The 17,639-nt window shown below is 42.4% G+C and overlaps 2 protein-coding genes across 22 annotated transcripts in view; one reads left to right on the top strand and one right to left on the bottom strand.

Moving 5' to 3' along the window:
- Positions 1–12,878, top strand: part of ATP10B (ATPase phospholipid transporting 10B (putative)) — a 304,891-nt gene extending 292,013 nt beyond the window's left edge. For both annotated transcript variants that reach the window (XM_081500594.1, XM_081500595.1), the window contains 2 exons: positions 4,978–5,165; positions 9,804–12,878. In XM_081500594.1, the coding sequence (XP_081356720.1) occupies positions 4,978–5,165; positions 9,804–10,263 (648 nt within the window). In that variant the 3' untranslated portion in view covers positions 10,264–12,878. The remainder of the gene's footprint in view (positions 1–4,977; positions 5,166–9,803) is intronic.
- Positions 1–17,639, bottom strand: part of LOC145510150 (uncharacterized) — a 188,075-nt gene that overhangs the window by 38,402 nt on the left and 132,034 nt on the right. For 14 of the 20 annotated variants that reach the window (XR_014056817.1, XR_014056813.1, XR_014056814.1 and 11 more), the window contains one exon: positions 14,600–14,702. Coding sequence is in view for 1 of the 20 variants with exons in the window: in XM_081500625.1 (XP_081356751.1) it covers positions 14,600–14,702 (103 nt within the window). In the remaining 19 variants the exon portion in view is untranslated. Of the gene's footprint in view, positions 1–1,192; positions 1,428–14,595; positions 14,703–17,639 lie in introns of those variants that run through there. The other 6 variants (XR_014056811.1, XR_014056810.1, XR_014056815.1 and 3 more) reach the window with 2 other exon arrangements.

Raw genomic sequence — 17,639 nt, 5'->3', positions numbered from 1 at the left:
AATATTCACATGCTGTGACACAATTCCACTTCCAACTGTGCTGCCTGGACGATCCTTTTACACATGTAGATACATAGACATATATAAGATATTACATCATTATTGTTTAAAGCAAAATTTAAAAATTGGAAACAGCTTAAGTGTTCACCAACAGGAAAACAAATAGTAGCATAGTCATACACTAGAACAGCATTTAGCAGCAAAAATAAACCTCCAAAGCATACTGTCTAGTGAAAAGAATTCAGAAGGATATCTACATGATAAAATTTTAAAAGTATCCATTAACACGATACATAAACATGTATATATAAAATACACATAAAAATGATGAACACGATTTGTTTTCAAGATGAAAGAAAAAGCATTTGCAAGGGATACGTGGTGGTTGAATTGTATCTGTAAGGCTCCTTTTAATAAAATCTGAGGGAAATGTGTGTGTAGAGGAAGAAAAACTAATTTTCTCTCTACCCTTCTAGGTCTCAGCTTAGACACTCCTGTAATAAATGACAGATTAGTGGGAGAAAAACAAACACAAGTTTAATCAGTATTTCCTATACACATGAGAGAGACCAGGAAACTAGGTATCTCTCTGAAATGGCCCTAGCTACCACCTTAAATACCATCACCAACTAAAGACAAAAGAAGTTTTGGGGTTAGGAGAGGCCAGATGTGGAAGTTGATAAAGACTTTCTAGAAATTGAGGATGTTTCTTTTTCCTGGTACAGAGAGGGAAACACCCTTACAAATGGAGATTTCCCTTATAAGTATAAGTGTCTCTTACAAAAAGAAAACGTCTATTCAGTTTTCAGAGCTTCTCCTCTGTCTGCTGTTTCTTAAAAACAACCAGCTCAAGGTAATCCTGATGCCAGAGACACATTTTGGAGTGAGAGATTCTGCTCCCATGTATATGGCATAAGGTTAAAACTGGTAAAGCTGGACATTGCATGCATGAGATTTGTTGTCTGTGTGCTTGAAATATTTCACAGTAATTACATTCTTTTTTAAAGAGTAGCACAAGATATTTCACAAGAGGAACTCTTCTCTCCATGACCACCTTAACCGTTAGATTTTTTTTTTTTTTTTAAATGCCCTGTAAATAATCAGACCGCAATGTAAGGGAGTAATGATTGGTCATTCAGCCTTCTTAGAGCACTGCATGCTTTAAAACAGAGAACTTGTTCCTTTCACTCACCATTCAGCACTATTAATCCATCTAATGCATCTCTAGACCAGGTGTCCTGGTAGTCACTGGTGATTTATGTTGCTTCAAGGAAAGGAGTCAGCTACTACCATCATTTCGAAGAAAGTATTTCCCTTTTTCAAGTGCTTGAAGCAGAGGGAGAGTGTCTTTCTTCCATGGGTAGAAAACAAACATGAGGTTTTTTTGGCTGCGCCATGCAGGATCATAGTTCCACAAACCTGTGCCCCTGCATTGGAAGCAGAGTCTCAACCACTGGACAGCTGGGGAAGTCTCAAAATCTAACATGAATTTTAATAGCTGTGTCAGCTTTCACAGTCCTCACCTAAGTGACTGAAAAATGTTAACTAACTGTTTTCTTCTCTAGGAACAGGGGATAGGATATTTCAAAACATCTCTTCCACTGAAAACAAATAAATGTGTGTGTGTATATACATTTTAATATATTATATATATAAACATATACAAACATATACAAAGAGTATGTGTGTGTGTGTGTGTGTGTATATATATATGTATACATACTCTAAAAGTATGAAAAGGCTGATAGGATAATTAAAGACCAAAACCTCTGGGAAAGTGGGATTGTAGTGAAGCAACCTATGCCAAAGTCTATGTTTTCTTGAGAGTGTTTGCAGCCCTGCCTAAAATGAACTTTTTGGCAGACTTCATTGAACATAATATTCAGAAATTAAACCCAGGCTCCTGTAGTGACCGTCTAATATGAGATCACATTACATTAGGGCCCCAAATGCTCTACCTTCAGAGTAAGGGAACACCTACCTGCACTTCTCTCCCCAGCAGGGACTGTAGGGATTGTCCCCACTGTGCTGAACAGATCAGGGAGAGTCAACATAAAGGACTCATCCTGGGAAATGGACCACATGTATGTAACTAAATCACTGTGCTGTACACCTGAAACTAACACAATATTGTAAATCAACTCTACCTCAGTTATAATAACAAACAGTAGACATTAAGATATTTGCACTATATAACTACTGGCTGTATTAAGAAATTTAAATAACTCTCAAATGAGTTAACAAAAAATTTTAAACACACACACACAAATAATGAAGTTCAAATGAAACAAGGACTCATCAATAAAGATGACAGGCACATACATCAGTAACAAATATTTTAGGTATTGAATTATCAGAAATAACTCATAGAAAAGGTTTGTTTGCTATGTTTAAAGATGAATAAGCTTTAAAATACCTACAAGAATGTATGGTAAGTCATACAAAAAAACCTAGAAGATTTTCTTTAAAGACAAATATAACTTTTAGAGATTAAAAAATCCGATAACTGTAATTTAAATTTCAATGCCTGGCTTAACTACAGATTAGGCAGAGCTAAGGAGAAAATTAGCGAATTGGTCAAATTATCCAGACTATAAAACAGAAGTATAATAATGAAAATTATGGAAGAGATATATAGAAGATAAGGTGAGTATCTTAAAAGATCTAACGTACATTTGATTAGAATCTTGGAGGACAAAGAGAGACCAAGGTAATATTTGAAAAGACAGTGACTTGAGAATTTTGCAAAAGTAACAACAGACATCAAGCCACAGTCTCAAGAAGTTTAGCAAAACTCAAGATAATTTTTTTTAAAAAATGCCATGCTTATAAGAAAACTATAGAACACTAAAGACAAAAATAAAAATCATAAAGCAGCCAGATTTTGAGATAAAGATTTCCTTCTAAGGAGCAACAGATAAAGTTTTGCTAACATCTCAGTAGCAACAATAGAAGCCAGAATATAGTGAAAGTTGGTCCCTCAGTCATGTCTGACTCTTTGTGACCCCGTAGACTGTAGCCTGCCAGGCTCCTCTGTCCACGGAATTCTCCAGGTACGAAAACTGGAGTGGGTAGCCATTCCCTTCTTTAGGGGACATCCTAAAGGGGACATCAATCCTGATCCAGGGATTGAACCTAGGTCTCCTGCATTGCAGGCAGGTTCTTTACTGTCTGAGCCACCTGGGAAGCCCAGAAAATAGTGAAATGCTATATTAAATATGCTAAAAGAAAATAACTTCCAAAAAAGATCAAAAATATCTTTTAAGAATGAGGATGAAATAATGAATCAGAAAATATATCACCAGCAGAGTTCCACGAAAGGAAAATTCTAAAGCATGTATAGCCATCCTCAGTATCCACTGGGGACTGATTCCAGGACCCATCGCAAATACCAGATTCTGTGGATGCTCAAGTCCCATGGTCAGTCCTCTGTATCTGGATTCAACCAACCATGGATCAGGCAATACTACAGTATTTTTGAGAAAAATCCACATATAAGTGGACCCACACAGTTCAAACCCCTGTTGTTCAAAGATCAACTAAAAGTACAAGACAAGATATCCCAGTGTTCACTGCAATGCTATTTACAATAGCCAAGACATGGCTATTGTTTTGATTGAATAGACATGTCCAATGAACGTCTGAATAGAGGAATGGATAAAGAAGATGTGGTACATATATACAATGGAATGTTACTCAGCCATTAGAAAGAGTAAAATAATGCCATTTGCAACAACATGGATGGACCTGGAGATTATCACACTGAGTGAAGTAAGTCAGACAGAGAAAGACAAATATCATGTGATATCACTTACATGCAGAATCTTTTAAAAATGATATAAATGAACTTAGTTACAAAACAGAAACACAGACTTAGGAGAACAAATTTGTGGTTACCAGAGGGAAAAGGGGTAGGGGATAGACTAGACGTTTTGGATTGACATGTACACAGTATTATATTTAAAATAGATAACCAACAAGCACCTACTTATTCAGCACAGGGAACTCTGCTCAATATTCTGTAGTAACCTAAATGGGAAAATAATTTGAAAAAGAATAGATACTTGTATATATATGACTGAATCACTCTGCTATACACCTGAAACTAATGCAACATTGTTAATCAATTACACCTCAATACAAACTTTTTTAAAAAAGGATAAGAAAGTACAGTTTGGATGGAAAACCCAAAATGCAAGAGATAATGAAGGCATAGAAAGTGTCAAGCATGTAAGTAAATCTTAAAGACTATTGACCATATTAAACTGTAATAATGACTTGTGTGATTTATAAAGATGATAGAATTTAAATATATAGTAGCAATAAGATATAAATCAGGAGGAAGGTAAACAGAGTTAATTTATTCTAAAGCCCTAGCATAATTTAGGAGGAGGGAAACATATAAACTTTATACTACAGTAAGTTAAGATTGCTTACTGTCATTTATTGAGTAATCACTGACAGAATTGAAATGAAATACAGAACTTTCAAACTAGTAGAGGTGGAAATGAAATTGCATGAAATCATCAGTAAGTTTACAAGAGGACCAGAATTGGAAGAAGCATAAAAGAGGCAGGACAAAATGAGATCAAACTACAGAAGACTGTGCTGCTTCAGAAATGAATAACTGACAGCCACATGTAGAAAAGACTGATTCATCACACAAGCATAACATTAAGGAAAAAAGACAAAAGTCACACAAAATATAACTAACTAAGACTAAAGAACAGCATGAAAATTATCACAAAAGTCAAGGTGATTTAGGGGTGTCTGGGGTATCTGTGTTCAAATTCTAGGTGTAGCAACATAGGTATTTACTTTATAATAAGCCATTAAATGGCACACTTTTAAAAACTGTTTATATGTATGTTGCATTTCCAAAAAAGAAAAGTTTAAAACAAAGTTAAAGTAGCGTGAGTGCATTCCCCCCTAATCTAAACTATCCCCTCAGCAGTGTTTACTTCTTTCCTTCCACAGACCATCATCCACGGGCTTGTTCTCGCAGGCAGCTTCCTGATGTACATAGTGGTGTCCCTTGTGTACAATGCCATCTGCGTCACCTGCAACAGCCCCACCAATCCCTACTGGGTGATGGAAAGCCAGCTCTCAGACCCCACTTTCTACCTTGTCTGCTTCCTCACACCGGCCGTGGCTCTTCTCCCAAGGTTTGAGCATGGGGTGCCATTTCCTTCCTAGAACTACCCCTCTCCTCCATCAGCCATTCTCATAGCCTAAGAGTCAGGAGTTTGACCCCAGCTGGGATGCTTGAGGCTCTTGTTCCAAAGGGAGGGAGCTAGGACAGAAAGAAGAATAAACCTGGAGGCAAATAGCATGGAATCTGGTCCCAGGTCAGCCACAGAGCAGCAAAGTCACCGAATCTGGCATGCCCTCTGTTACGACACTTGTAAAATGAGAGTACTAATTTCTCCCCTCCTGCCATACAAATCTTGTTGTGTATAAAGAATCATTTTGAAAAGCTCTTATAGTCCTTTATTTATCAGTCCAGGAGTCTCACTTTCAAATGTCTTCAGGGACAGGTAAGCAACTGCAGCAAGCCAGGTGAAGTACAGGCATTGGGGAAGGAACTTCTAAGCTGCAGCCTATCACTGCCACAAGGAAGAATCAAGATGAGCACTTCAGAGCTTTAGATTTTTCCCACAAATTTTGCAGGAAATATCCAACTTTATTATTTTTTTTTAACAGCAATAGCATTTAAAATACTACTCAAATTTGTTAAAACACACACAGACTCATACACACACCCTATATTAGCCAAATAAATCACTTCTGCAGAGCGACCATTTCTAACATTTCCAGTCTATAGCCTGTACAGTCACTTTTCCAAAAAAAATAGCAACAACAACGCCTCACATGTCCTTGGAGTTCACTATTGACACATCCTTTTCTATCCAGTTCATCATTTTGCTTTTTCAAAATCACCTAAGAAATTAAACAGAGCTGTGGCTGTAGTCCCACTTGCTCATGCAACAGCTGAGGTCCCAGGAGGAACCAGAATGTGTCCTCCAGCTTACCACCAATCACAGGGAGAGTCTGTTCTCCCAACTCAGAGGCCAATGTTCTATTCTCCAGCCTACATCCTATAGTCCGAGTATCTGGTGAACTTAATGATGCTGTACCCAAAGGCAAGACCTAGCCCCTCTCCTGGGAAAGACCTTGAAGGTCCCACCCTCACTGGAAAAGGGTATCAGGTGTCTGTGTTAAATACTTTGATCCACACTTTTGGGGTTAAATATGGCTGTGATCACCTCTGACCAAGGACTGACCTCCTCTGTTCGGTGTCTTATTTGGGGTAGAGGAAGAGTTCATCATCTACAAAGAGTTCCGGGTTCTTTGTCTTATTCTTGGTTAGAAGACACGCTTGGAGCCAGAGGCTACCAGCTTGATAAGGATCGTTGAAAAGCACGGGCATTCTTGGAAAAGACAAACACTCACCATTATATCTTGTTAAACAGATGAGGGACAAGCTAGGGAAAGTCAGCAAATATTTTCTTGCCAGTTACCATAGCATGCAAGTTAAATCTCTGCTTATTCTAGATCATCATAAACTTGAATTCCTACTTAATTCTGTTTACTAAGAAAGGCAAAGAGATTTCCTTTGACAGAGAAAGGATTATTTTAATAGCTCCAAGGACTGTTAACTTATAACCTTGAAACGATTAATTTTTGTTACAGAAATCTACATGGCAGAACGTTTGCTATAGAAAACTGTATTTGTTCACTTAAAGATGTAAGCTGTATTTATAATAAGATTGATTTCACTCACCAAGCCTGTGATAATTAGCCACTAACCATGACCTCACTAAGCATAGTCTAATTATTTCAACCAGTATAAAGGAACTGTATGATTCTCTTAAGCTGAGAGCAAACTTCTTTTGTTTTATCTGTAAAATAACTAACACACAAACTTTAAAACACAATGCAGCATAATTAGCTACACTAGGCCCCAGCAGTCCTTGTACACTTCATTTGGCTTCAGTAACACAACACTGTCTTGGTTTTTCTCCTACTTCTTGTTTCATCTGCTGGTTCAAAGATGACATGGTGTACGTCAAGCCTTTGTCCTAGGTTCTTTTGTCTTCTAACTTTAGTTCTTTCCATAAACATAGCAACCATTATTGTGAAGTTAAATGTCATTTTTCACAGATGAATCTCTAATATAAACTCCCAGCCCAGGTCTTTCTCCAGAATCCCAGATACATCCTTCTAGCTACCTGTGCCTCACCAGCACTGGACACGCCACATCTGAGGAAAGTGGCAGACATCTATAACTCAATCCACGATCTACCTTCTGTCACCACCACCCTCCCAGAAACATGGCTCTCTTCCCACGCTCCTTCCATCCACTGTTACCCACTGAGGATCAAGGCAGACCCATGAGGATTATCCTTGACACCACCCACCACCACGTGGCCCTCTTATCCATTGCCAAGACCTGATTGTTTTATCTTGTTAAATAGAATCCATCTGCTATTTCCATTTCTACAGCCACCACCATAGATAGGTTATAATTCTTTCATTCCAAATTATTTCAATAGTCTCCTATTGGGTTTATTCTAATCCATTATCATTGTGTCAAAGTGTGATCATGTCATGTTTGTAACTTTCCAAGGGCTTGCCACGGCCTTTACAATAATGTACAAAACCCAAGACATTCCCCGCAGTCCTTACCTGCTCTGGCCTTACCAACACCTGTGTCCTCTTACCCCACTCCTGCCCTCAGTGGCCACACTGCAGCTATTGTGCCCAGAATCCGGCTCTCACCCCTTCTTTGCCTGGCTCCCTCCTGTGCATCCGTCAGCCCCCAGCTTTATTGTTTCCTCCTCTACGAAGGTCTCTAACATCAGATCATGTGTGTGACACACTTGCTATTCCCGTGGCTTCTGACTCTGGTTCCTGTGCTTCCTGACAGCTAGAATCCTGTCAGTCTGGTTCACAGCTTAATCCCGTGGGGCTTGGCCCGTTGTAGGAACTTGATGGTTATTTGTTCACTAAATGCACAGAGACAGAAACTCATAGCTTGGGGGAATGTTTAAACTGTGGAAATTCTAGTTTCCAGGCAAGAAGTTGAGTCTTTTCCTGAAACACAGAGGCATGGCCACCTGTTCTGCCTCCCTGAGTGAGATGAGAAAGAGAGGGGGAAAGTTTCTGATTCCGTAGGGTCTATTGTGGTCTTCAGAAACCCTGCTCACGTTGAGGTCGTCCAGAATCTTTTAGACATAATAGAAGGATAAGAGCTTCTCTGCTTATAAGGCTCTTAAAAAGTTAAAAAAAAATAAATAAATAAGGATTATTTTTGGAAAAGACCTTAGATGTCCTCTGGACCAGTAGGATTACTTTTTATTTTTTAATTGAACTATAATTGCATTACAATGTTGTATTAGTTTCTGCTGTACAACAATGTGAATGAGCTGTAAGTATACCTATATCCCCCTACCTTGAACCTCCCCTCTGGGTCATCACAGAGCACAGAGCTGAGCTCCCTGTACTATACACTAGCTTCCCACCAGCTATATTTAACACATGGTAGTGTATCTATGTCAATGTTACTCTCTCAATTTGTCCCACCCTCTCCTTCCCTATGTCCACAAGTCGGTTCTCTATGTCTGTGTCTCTATTCCTTCCCTGCAAATATGGAATCTAGGAAAATGGTACCAACTGGATTACTTTTTAGATAAACCAACACCCAAAGACTGAGTCTAAGTTACCGAGAACTGCAAGATTGTATATGCTTAGATCAGTTCAGTCACTCAGTCGTGTCCGACTCTTTGTGACCCCATGGACTGCAGCACGCCAGGCTTCCCTGTCCATCACCAACTCCCGGATCCTACTCAAACTGATGTCCATTGAGTCAGTGATGCCATCCAACCATCTCATCCTCTGTCGTCCCCTTCCCCTCCCGCCTTCAATCTTTCCCAGCATCAAGGTCTTTTCAAACGAGTCAGTTTTTTGCATCAGGTGGCCAAAGTATTGGAGTTTCAGCTTCACCATCAGTCCTTCTAATGATATAGATCACATAGTTGTAATCACCTTCTTACCCCCTCTTCCTACTTCATCTTGGAATAGGAGACATATAGAGACTTCTATTCCAGAGTGCACTATAGGCAACTTGGCAGGAGAGAGGAACCATGAGTTAACCATCAGGGAGATCTGTCAACTCCTCAGGAGATCTTAGGAAATCCAGCTCATCATTTGGGACCTTGATGGTATCTTCATCTAGCCAATAGTGATAATATACTGATGCTGTGAAGTTGGCATAGCCCATGGATTCAAGAAAAGAATATGTATTGGGAAACTACTTAGAAATTATTAAGTTCCACAAAGAGTTGACACTCCAAAGCAAGTAAATTTGCCTAAATTAGAACAGCCCAGAAATAGAATGGACTGCCACATGTATAGCAGGTGAGAGGAAAGCATCAGAATCCAGGGCACTGGGTCCTGACCACAGCTCGACCACTGTATGGCTCTCGACAGATCGTTCAGTCTCTCAGTGCCTCAGCTTCCATGTCTGTACATAGTGGGAGACAAAAGTACCAGCTGTATGGGATTTGAGGGAGAATAATGTGAGTTCTGTGTACAGTACATAACAAATGTTAGCTGTTACATTTTGTTGCTCAACTTCCCCAGTACCTGAAGTGCTTGGACATAGATTTGATCCATCAGTTAACAGAGCAGCAAAGGGGATCCTCCGCTGGGTGGGGACTTCGATTCTAAGGGCCCTTTCAATGCTGAAATTCCAGAAGCCAGAAGTCACAAAATATCTTTATTCTGTTATTTCCTACCAGGTACTTTTTCCTGACTCTACAAGGGACATATGGGAAGTCTCCAATCCTAAGAGCTCAGAAAATTGACAAACTCCCCATGGACAAGAGAGAGCTGGAAATCCAGAGCTGGAGAAGCTGCCAGAGGCCTGCCACCATCCCCGGAGAGGCCCAGCCCACCAACCGTCTGGGGTCGCCTGCCTCAGATCAGAGCTTCAGAAGCAGCACCCCAAACAACTCAAGCCCCACCAAATGGAGGTACAAGGAGGACTGGGTACTGCCTGGAGACAGATGCAGCAGAGACCACACAAGGGACGACCCATACTTAGGGGACTCCTGGGCTAAATTCTCATCTAGGGAGCACCTGCTCTTGAAGCCTAGTAGGATGATGGCGTCCGGAGCCTACTCAAGTGGACAGGCTAACTCGAACCGGCCCTTCAGCCGGGGCAGCCACTGCCGATCCCAGAGCTCACTGACCATATGAGGGGCCTACAGACTTCTGTACACACTCAGAAGAGGCCACCTGATCAGTGGCTTAATTAACCATGACTGTTCCTCCTCAAAGAGGAAAGAATGTGCCAGTCTTACTCTCTTCTCCTCACCATTAGAGGACATGCTGTCCCCAAGGGGTTTAACGAAAAAGAACTTTTTATAAGGAGGTTATATTTCTATTGCATTGAGTTTTTTCATTCTTTAGCCCAGAGAGATTCTCTGACCCTCTGGATAATGACAGCCTACAACCCAATGCAACTGGGCCATCAGATTCCTAGATGGTAAGAGGTGTCTTGACCTAGCCAATATCTCAAGATCTGGAAGTTTCTGGGCTTGTCAAACCATCACCTCATCCCTTAGTGCCAAGAGTTCAAGTTTCAGAAGAGTCTCATACACACAAGTGCCTCATCTCAAGAGTAAAGCAGGAATGGTCATGTCAGGGTTAACATCTCTTCCATTCTCAGAGTTGGGTCTGCTCTAAGCCAAAGAAAAGGACATCTGAAGATTAAAACCAGATTTGAACTCAGAGCCACAGACACTTCCAAAGGTGGTAAGGCCACAGCTGGTGTAAGAGCAGAAAGAAAACAAGCATGTGAAAGTGAACAGGTGTACCAGTAATCCCATGCTTTAGCTAATAGGCCACATGTCCCACAGTCTGGGGAATCTACCAAGAGGACATAGGCAGCACTCTTCTTTAAGTTATTTATTTATTTTTAAATAAAAGTATAAATATTCCCAAGTTCTCCAAAGTTTGCCTTACACCATTTCCCTTTAAGGAAAAACCTACATTAGTACCTATTGTTGCTAACCAAAAGAAATCCAAAGAGAATTTTTCCTTTTACCAAAACAAAAGGTGAAAAGAGCATTCAGCACTCGTTTTGCAGCCAGTGGTTAGAAGTAGTCTGCACCTCTAACCAAGCATTCGGTGGCGCTGCCAACCTTCTTCCCTGGGAGCTATACAGCATCTCAGAATCAAACCGCCATAGCTTTGAACTCTGTCTGAGCATCTGTGCCTTATCTCAATTTATTTTGTACATCTGTTAGCAAGATGTATCCTAAGGTAACTGTTTCTTTGTTTACATCATTTTAGCTTATGAAAATTTTCATAGTAACACTCTGCTTTCAGACTGCAGGGGAAACCTGTACCCATCCTCATTCTGCTCTCAGAAAAAGCAAACTCCAAAATCAAACCTTTGCACAGCTGCACCCAGAATAGACAACCCAGATGATAGAGCAACTCTGAGCCCAAACAACAGCATCTGAAAGAGTAGAACCAATGTTAAACCCCATTCATCCAGAACATCACAGGCTTCAGCTGAGTAAGGGAGAGCCAGAGGAAGTCTCACTTCACAGGAAAAAGAAGAATTACATAGACGACTTGTATGGAAAACAGGGTTGGAATAAAATAATGGATGATACGATTCTAATACATTGTCAAGAGAAGTGAACTCTACAATGGGCAAGGATATCCTGTCACTAGTCTTTTAAGGTGAGTACCCACCTTAAAGTGGTACCTAAATACTGAGCAAAAAGTATTGATACAAGGGTAGAAACAATTGTGGCAAGTCACAGCCACCCTACGAATTGACATCACTTGAAAAACTTCTCAGCAAAAGCACCCAAAAAGAGCTCAACAATCAAGCTGACAGATGCCAGAGTGAGCTGGTCTCCTGACCATCCTGCTGGCAAACCTGAACTGGAAGGGCCATGTGGGGCATCATCCTAGAGTCAATACACTGGATCTCTCTCCCTGACTTTGCCACATAATGGTGCCAGCACTGGCCAGCTGGTGGGGCTTCAGAGGACTCCTTCATGAGGACGGCTCGAGGAGGAGCAGGTGAACGTATCAGGCAAAGCAGTAATAACATAAATTGTCCCAAATGAAGGGACTGAGCCAAAGCTTGGAGCTCAGGGTCCTTCCTTTTCCTTTAAGATTCCTGTCTACTCCTGAAAGCCAGATAGACAGGTGGGACATTTCAGAAAAGAACAGAGTAGTGGGAAGAGCAGTGGCCTCAGGAGATGGAGATGTGAGGCTTTTCTCTACCCCATATTCTCTAGGAGCCAGGAGCATTGACATAGCATGCCTCCCCTGCACTACCTCCCAGACTCGGCATAAGGATCAAGTAAAAATTACATGGGGTTGTTCAAACCCTTTGAAAGCTGTAACATCCTTGATAACAACACAGGGATTTTTATTTGAGAGCTAAGAGGAAGCAAAATCATGGAGAAAAGTTGAGAGAATATCACATGTACCTAAATGCTAAAGCACACCTGACATTCTCATACTGCTCTCTTTCTTGCATGACCAAGCATCCCAGTTTGCCTGGGCTTTTCCCAGTTTTAGCACTGAAAGCCCCACAGCCTGGGAAACTCCTCAGTCCTGGGCCAACCAGGCCAACTGGTCACCTACTCTTGCCCTTTTTTTTGAAGCAAACCAACTGCGTCCGTCCAAGTGCCATCTTAGGGGAAAAGGTTGTAACAACTATTTCTCTGTAACATAATGCTAATGATTGTAATTAATACATTTTTATATATTCACAACTTTTTACAGATTGACTGGGAACATATCCTTTATTAAAAGAAAAAAATAAACATGGTTTATTCTGAGTACTACTGCTCATCCATCTTTCTTGACATCCACTCATTTGTTCATCCACTCATCCACTCATTCATCCATCCATTTATTGATCCAGTAAACTTCTGTTAAGCCCCTACTAGATGCCTGACAATGTGCTCAGGGTTGTGAGAAACCCATCTCTTAAAGCAGCCCATATCCTTGTTGGACATAGGGTATCAGGAAGATAATTGATCCAACAAAGATTGTGACACAAACCTAAATGGCTGTAAGAATTAGAAGCAGCATACACAATCCCCCCCCGCCTCTCTGAAACTCCAACCTGGATAGTCTCCTCTTCCTGGCTGCCTGACACCAACCTCAAACTCGTACTGATTAGGTGCCTCTTTTCACCCACTCATTCAACAAACACCAAGTGAGTTCCCACTGTACTCAGCACTGTGGTGGGCAGCAAGCATACATGCCCAGCTCCTGCCCTCAAGGGATTTAGTCTAGAAGGGGACCCAGACAATATTCAAGGGAATCAATAAATGTGATAATGACACACAATGAAATGAAACAAGAATGGAAAGGATGGGAGGCAGGAGGTTCTTGGGGTAACCAGAGAAGGCTTTCTCAAGGAGGAGACCCTAACCGTGAAAACAAGGTAGCAGGGAAGGACCATTCTGAATGGAGAGAATTAAGTATGAAAGCCTTGAAAAAGGTAGAGTTTGATATATAATAAAGGAGGAGGAAGGAGAAGAAAGAGGAAGGGGGAAGGCAGAGGGAGAAGAGGAGGAGGAGGAAGACAAGAAAGGAGGTCATTGGGACTAGAACCCAAAAAGCAAGAGGAGGTGCCCCGTGATGATGTCAGTGGTATTCACTGTATTCACTTATTGTGTGCTAAACGCAGATCTAAGTTCATAGTATCATGTAAACCTCACTGCAACCCTTCAATGTAGGTACAGCAGTCCCCCCTTACTCAAGGGGGTTATATTCTAAGACCTGCAGTAGATGCCTGAAACCACATATAACAGAGAAATATAAATATATATAAAATATAAATACACACACACACTTCCCTGGTGGCTCAGCTGGTAAAGAATCTGCCTGCAATGCGGGAGGCCTGGGTTCAATCCTGGGTTGGGAAGATCCCCTGGAGAAGGGAAAGGCTACCCACTCCAATATTCTGGCCTGGAGAATTCCATGGACTGTATAGTCCTTGGGGTCCATGGGATCACCAAGAGTCGGACACGACTGAGTGACTTTCAGTTTCACTTTATACATATACACATACACAATGTTTTTACCTATACGTACTTACCTATGATAAAATTTATAAATTAGGTACAATAAGAGAATACCCAAATTGCTTGCATCAGTACTGGTGTGTGCTGGAGCCATCATTAAGTAAAGTAAGGGTGACTTTGGTCACAAGCACTGTGATACTGGGACCACTGATCTGAAAACCAAGACCAGAGCGTGCTGAGCAGTGGGGTTGCATATGCTATGTGGACACGCTGGACAAAGAGATGATTCATGTCCCAGTGGGAAGGTACAAGATTTCATCAAACTATTCACAAAAGCATGAAATTTAAAACATATAAGTTATTTCTAGAATTTTCTAGTATTTTTGGACCAATATTGACCTCAGGTTAACTGAAACTATGGACAGCAAAATCATGGATATGGGGAGACTACTGCACTGTTCTCTCCTATTTCAACCAGATTCTGCAACATAACAAACCACCCCCAAAATGATTCACATACTCACGATGCTGCAAGTGGGCAATTTGGGCTGGGTGGCTGGGGTCTCCTTCCACACTGCCTCACATCCTCAGTGGCATCAGCCAGCCTTGCTGCATGGCAACAATGTCCTAAAAGAACAGAAACCACAAAGAACTTGGCTCAGAACTCAGCAGAGTAGTTGGAAAGATCACGCAGCATAACTTTCCATTTTGCACAGAGAGCCCCCAGAAGAAATCAATCACACAGGAGTGAATTCTTCCAGGTAGCCAGCAAACCAATCCCCAAAGCATCTGGGATGGGTTCCCTGGATGAAGGAGATGGGACTGTGATCTAGGGCGGCCCCCCAGGCAGGCCTTAGGAGAGGAGAGCACTCAGCCAGGACTCCAGGCCGCCCACACTGAGGATTCAAACGTTTTCAGATAGAAGCTAGATGGGAGCCTTTCTGTTGCAAGGCGTGCTGGTGCCATCTAGCATCTAGCATTGGCGGAGGAACTGCTGCACCTGAGGGGTTCCTCCTGCAGCCGGAGCAGGAATAAGAGGACCTGGGGGAGCCAGGAGCCAGAGGCCAGACCTACCACTCCGGCTCTGCTCACAGTTTCTGCTGTGGCTCTGGACAAAGCTTTCCCAGGTTTCAACCTCAAAGTGAGGCTCACTCAGATTCCTCAAATGCTCAGGGAGGGAACTGGACTGGTTCCAACATCCTGTGATTCTAAAAACTATTTGGGGGAGGCTGGTTACAGTGAGGGAAGGACCCCTGGTAAATCAATTTACTACTGGTGCAGTTGTTTGAGTCTTGTGCATGAGACACACACACACACACACATGAAGATCCCATGGGGAGGGAGTCTGTGATCTTCTCTGATGCATTCCCAGGGCTTAGCACATGGCAGAGCTCAGCAATATGGTAACTTTTGCTGTTGAGGAAAATCATAGATGGGGACTGGTCTCAGGATGAGTGTAGAAGGCAGGAGGGCAGCAACCATTTGGGAAGATAATGGACACCCTAAGCCCCACTGAGGCCCCAGGTTGCCTTTCTCAGATAAGTAGGTAGTAAGGAATTGCAAACACCCAAGCAAGAGGCAGGGCAGCCGCCATTTGAGCTGTCATGTCAGGAGGGAGTCGGAGGCAGGACACCTCTCCTCACCGCTGTCAGCTCACTCCAGGCGCTAACGGATGGACAAAGAGCAGCTTCACTCGCCTGTAACCTCCATCAGTACCTCCATGCTTCTCCATAAAAACAACTGCTTACTATACAAATAAAACACCCAGACAAGCTCCAGCACCATGCGCACCACCACCCCTATGCCCCTCCTCTGCCCACATTTAAACAGCCACCAGCTCTCCCCTGACTCTCAGGCTGCAAGAGGAGCCAGCTCCTCGCAGGTCAGGCTTGGGGAAAGGTCATCTCAGGCATGTGAGGGATGCTGACCTGGGAGGCACCAGGGATATATGGTGCTCTGAGGGAGGCACCTCAGAGCCTTCTTCAGATCCCAGTGCAACAAAGGGAAACTGCCTGACAGACACTTGACTCAACTTTGAGGAAAAGTGATTTCTCTTCCGTGTCATGAGCCCTTCCTATCCAAGCTCACCTACGTTCCCACAAGATGAAGTGGGAGATATTCCTGTAGATGCAGATGACAAAACTCAGGTGAGAGATAAGTGGCTGTCCCCAGGGTCACCCTGTAATTTGGAGTTAGAACAGAGACTGGAATTGGGGTTTCCTGACACTCCCCAAGAAGGACTCTTCAACCATCTCAACAGCTAGAGATTAACTGGCAGTCCTTTTCAGAGTTGCCTGGACATTTAAAAAAGAGAAGATTAACCCCAGAAGGTAAATTTTTAAAATATCAGACCACATAGCAGGTGAGCCAGCATAGATCTGTTTGACTATGGAATCGATCTAGAACTCTTCATATCACTCTTTTTGCAAAAGGGTAGCCTGGGAGTGAAGGATGGGGCTCTTCCAGGGAGAAGTCACCTCTGAGTTCTCTGGTCCTCAGAAGCAAAAACAGAATTCTGAAGCCCCACCAACTGCTGCTTCTAAGCCTCAAATCTTGCCTTTAAGAGAACTCACATTCCCCTTCCCTCCACACACACAAAGTAGCATTTGTCCCTCTGGAATGCGAAAGACAAAAGTGTGAAGAGAAGCGTATGTTTGCTTTCCCCATTTATAACAGATTAGCAGGACTTCCCTTGTGGTCCAGTGGTTAAGAATCCACCTTCCACTGCAGTGGATGCGGGTTCGATCCCTGGTTGGGGGAACTAAGATGCCACATGCCTCGGGGCAACTAAGCCTGCACACCACAACCACTGAACCTGCACGGCTAAGCCTGCAATGGCACAACTATGCTCTGGACCCTGCACGCCATGCACCACAACAAAAGGGCCCACATGCTACAACGAGGATCCCACATGCCACAACTAAGACCCAACACAGCAAATACATACATAAATATTTATAACAGACTATCAGGGAAACTTCGCTTTCAAGAAGTGAGTACAGGGAACTTAATGTTTGCTAGGTTTCTAGCAAAGTCCTTCTCTATTTAAAGAGCAAGGAACCAGAGAGGGATACAAGGCCGAAAGAAGAGATGTAAACTTGCTAGAGGTTGAGAGTCACCTCTGCTACCCTCCATTGCCCCTGGTGGCCGGAGGACAGTGATTAGAAGATCTGTTCCTTGTTGAAAATGGAACCTCTGGGGTACCCTTGTACCCTCAATGGGTGATTTACCAAATGGGTCCATGGTGCCCTTCCAAGCAGGACCTCAGGTCACCCTCCTGGCCTCACCATCCATCAATTGGCTCAGGATAAATTGGAGAATGTCATTCAGACCACAGTATTAATGAACATCATGACCAATGTGAGATCCTATCTTGTTAATTCATCTATTTTAACAGCAGTTTGGGGTACCCATGCTGAATAAGCAACAGAAAACAGGAGTTCTTCAGGCAGGCTGGTAGGGCATTGGAGATGAATACCTTTGGCCAAAAGGCTCTTTCTTTAAAAGACCCTTAAATCAACCCTTGCCTACACATCAGACAGCTCTTGTACAATAGGACAAATG

This window comes from Giraffa tippelskirchi, chromosome 6 (genome assembly GCF_054371585.1).
Source record: "Giraffa tippelskirchi isolate mGirTip1 chromosome 6, T2T-mGirTip1v1.2.pri, whole genome shotgun sequence".
Classification (NCBI taxonomy): Eukaryota; Metazoa; Chordata; class Mammalia; order Artiodactyla; family Giraffidae; genus Giraffa; species Giraffa tippelskirchi.
The sequence above is the reverse complement of the archived record's forward strand: the minus strand, read 5'-3'. Positions and strand labels throughout refer to the sequence as shown.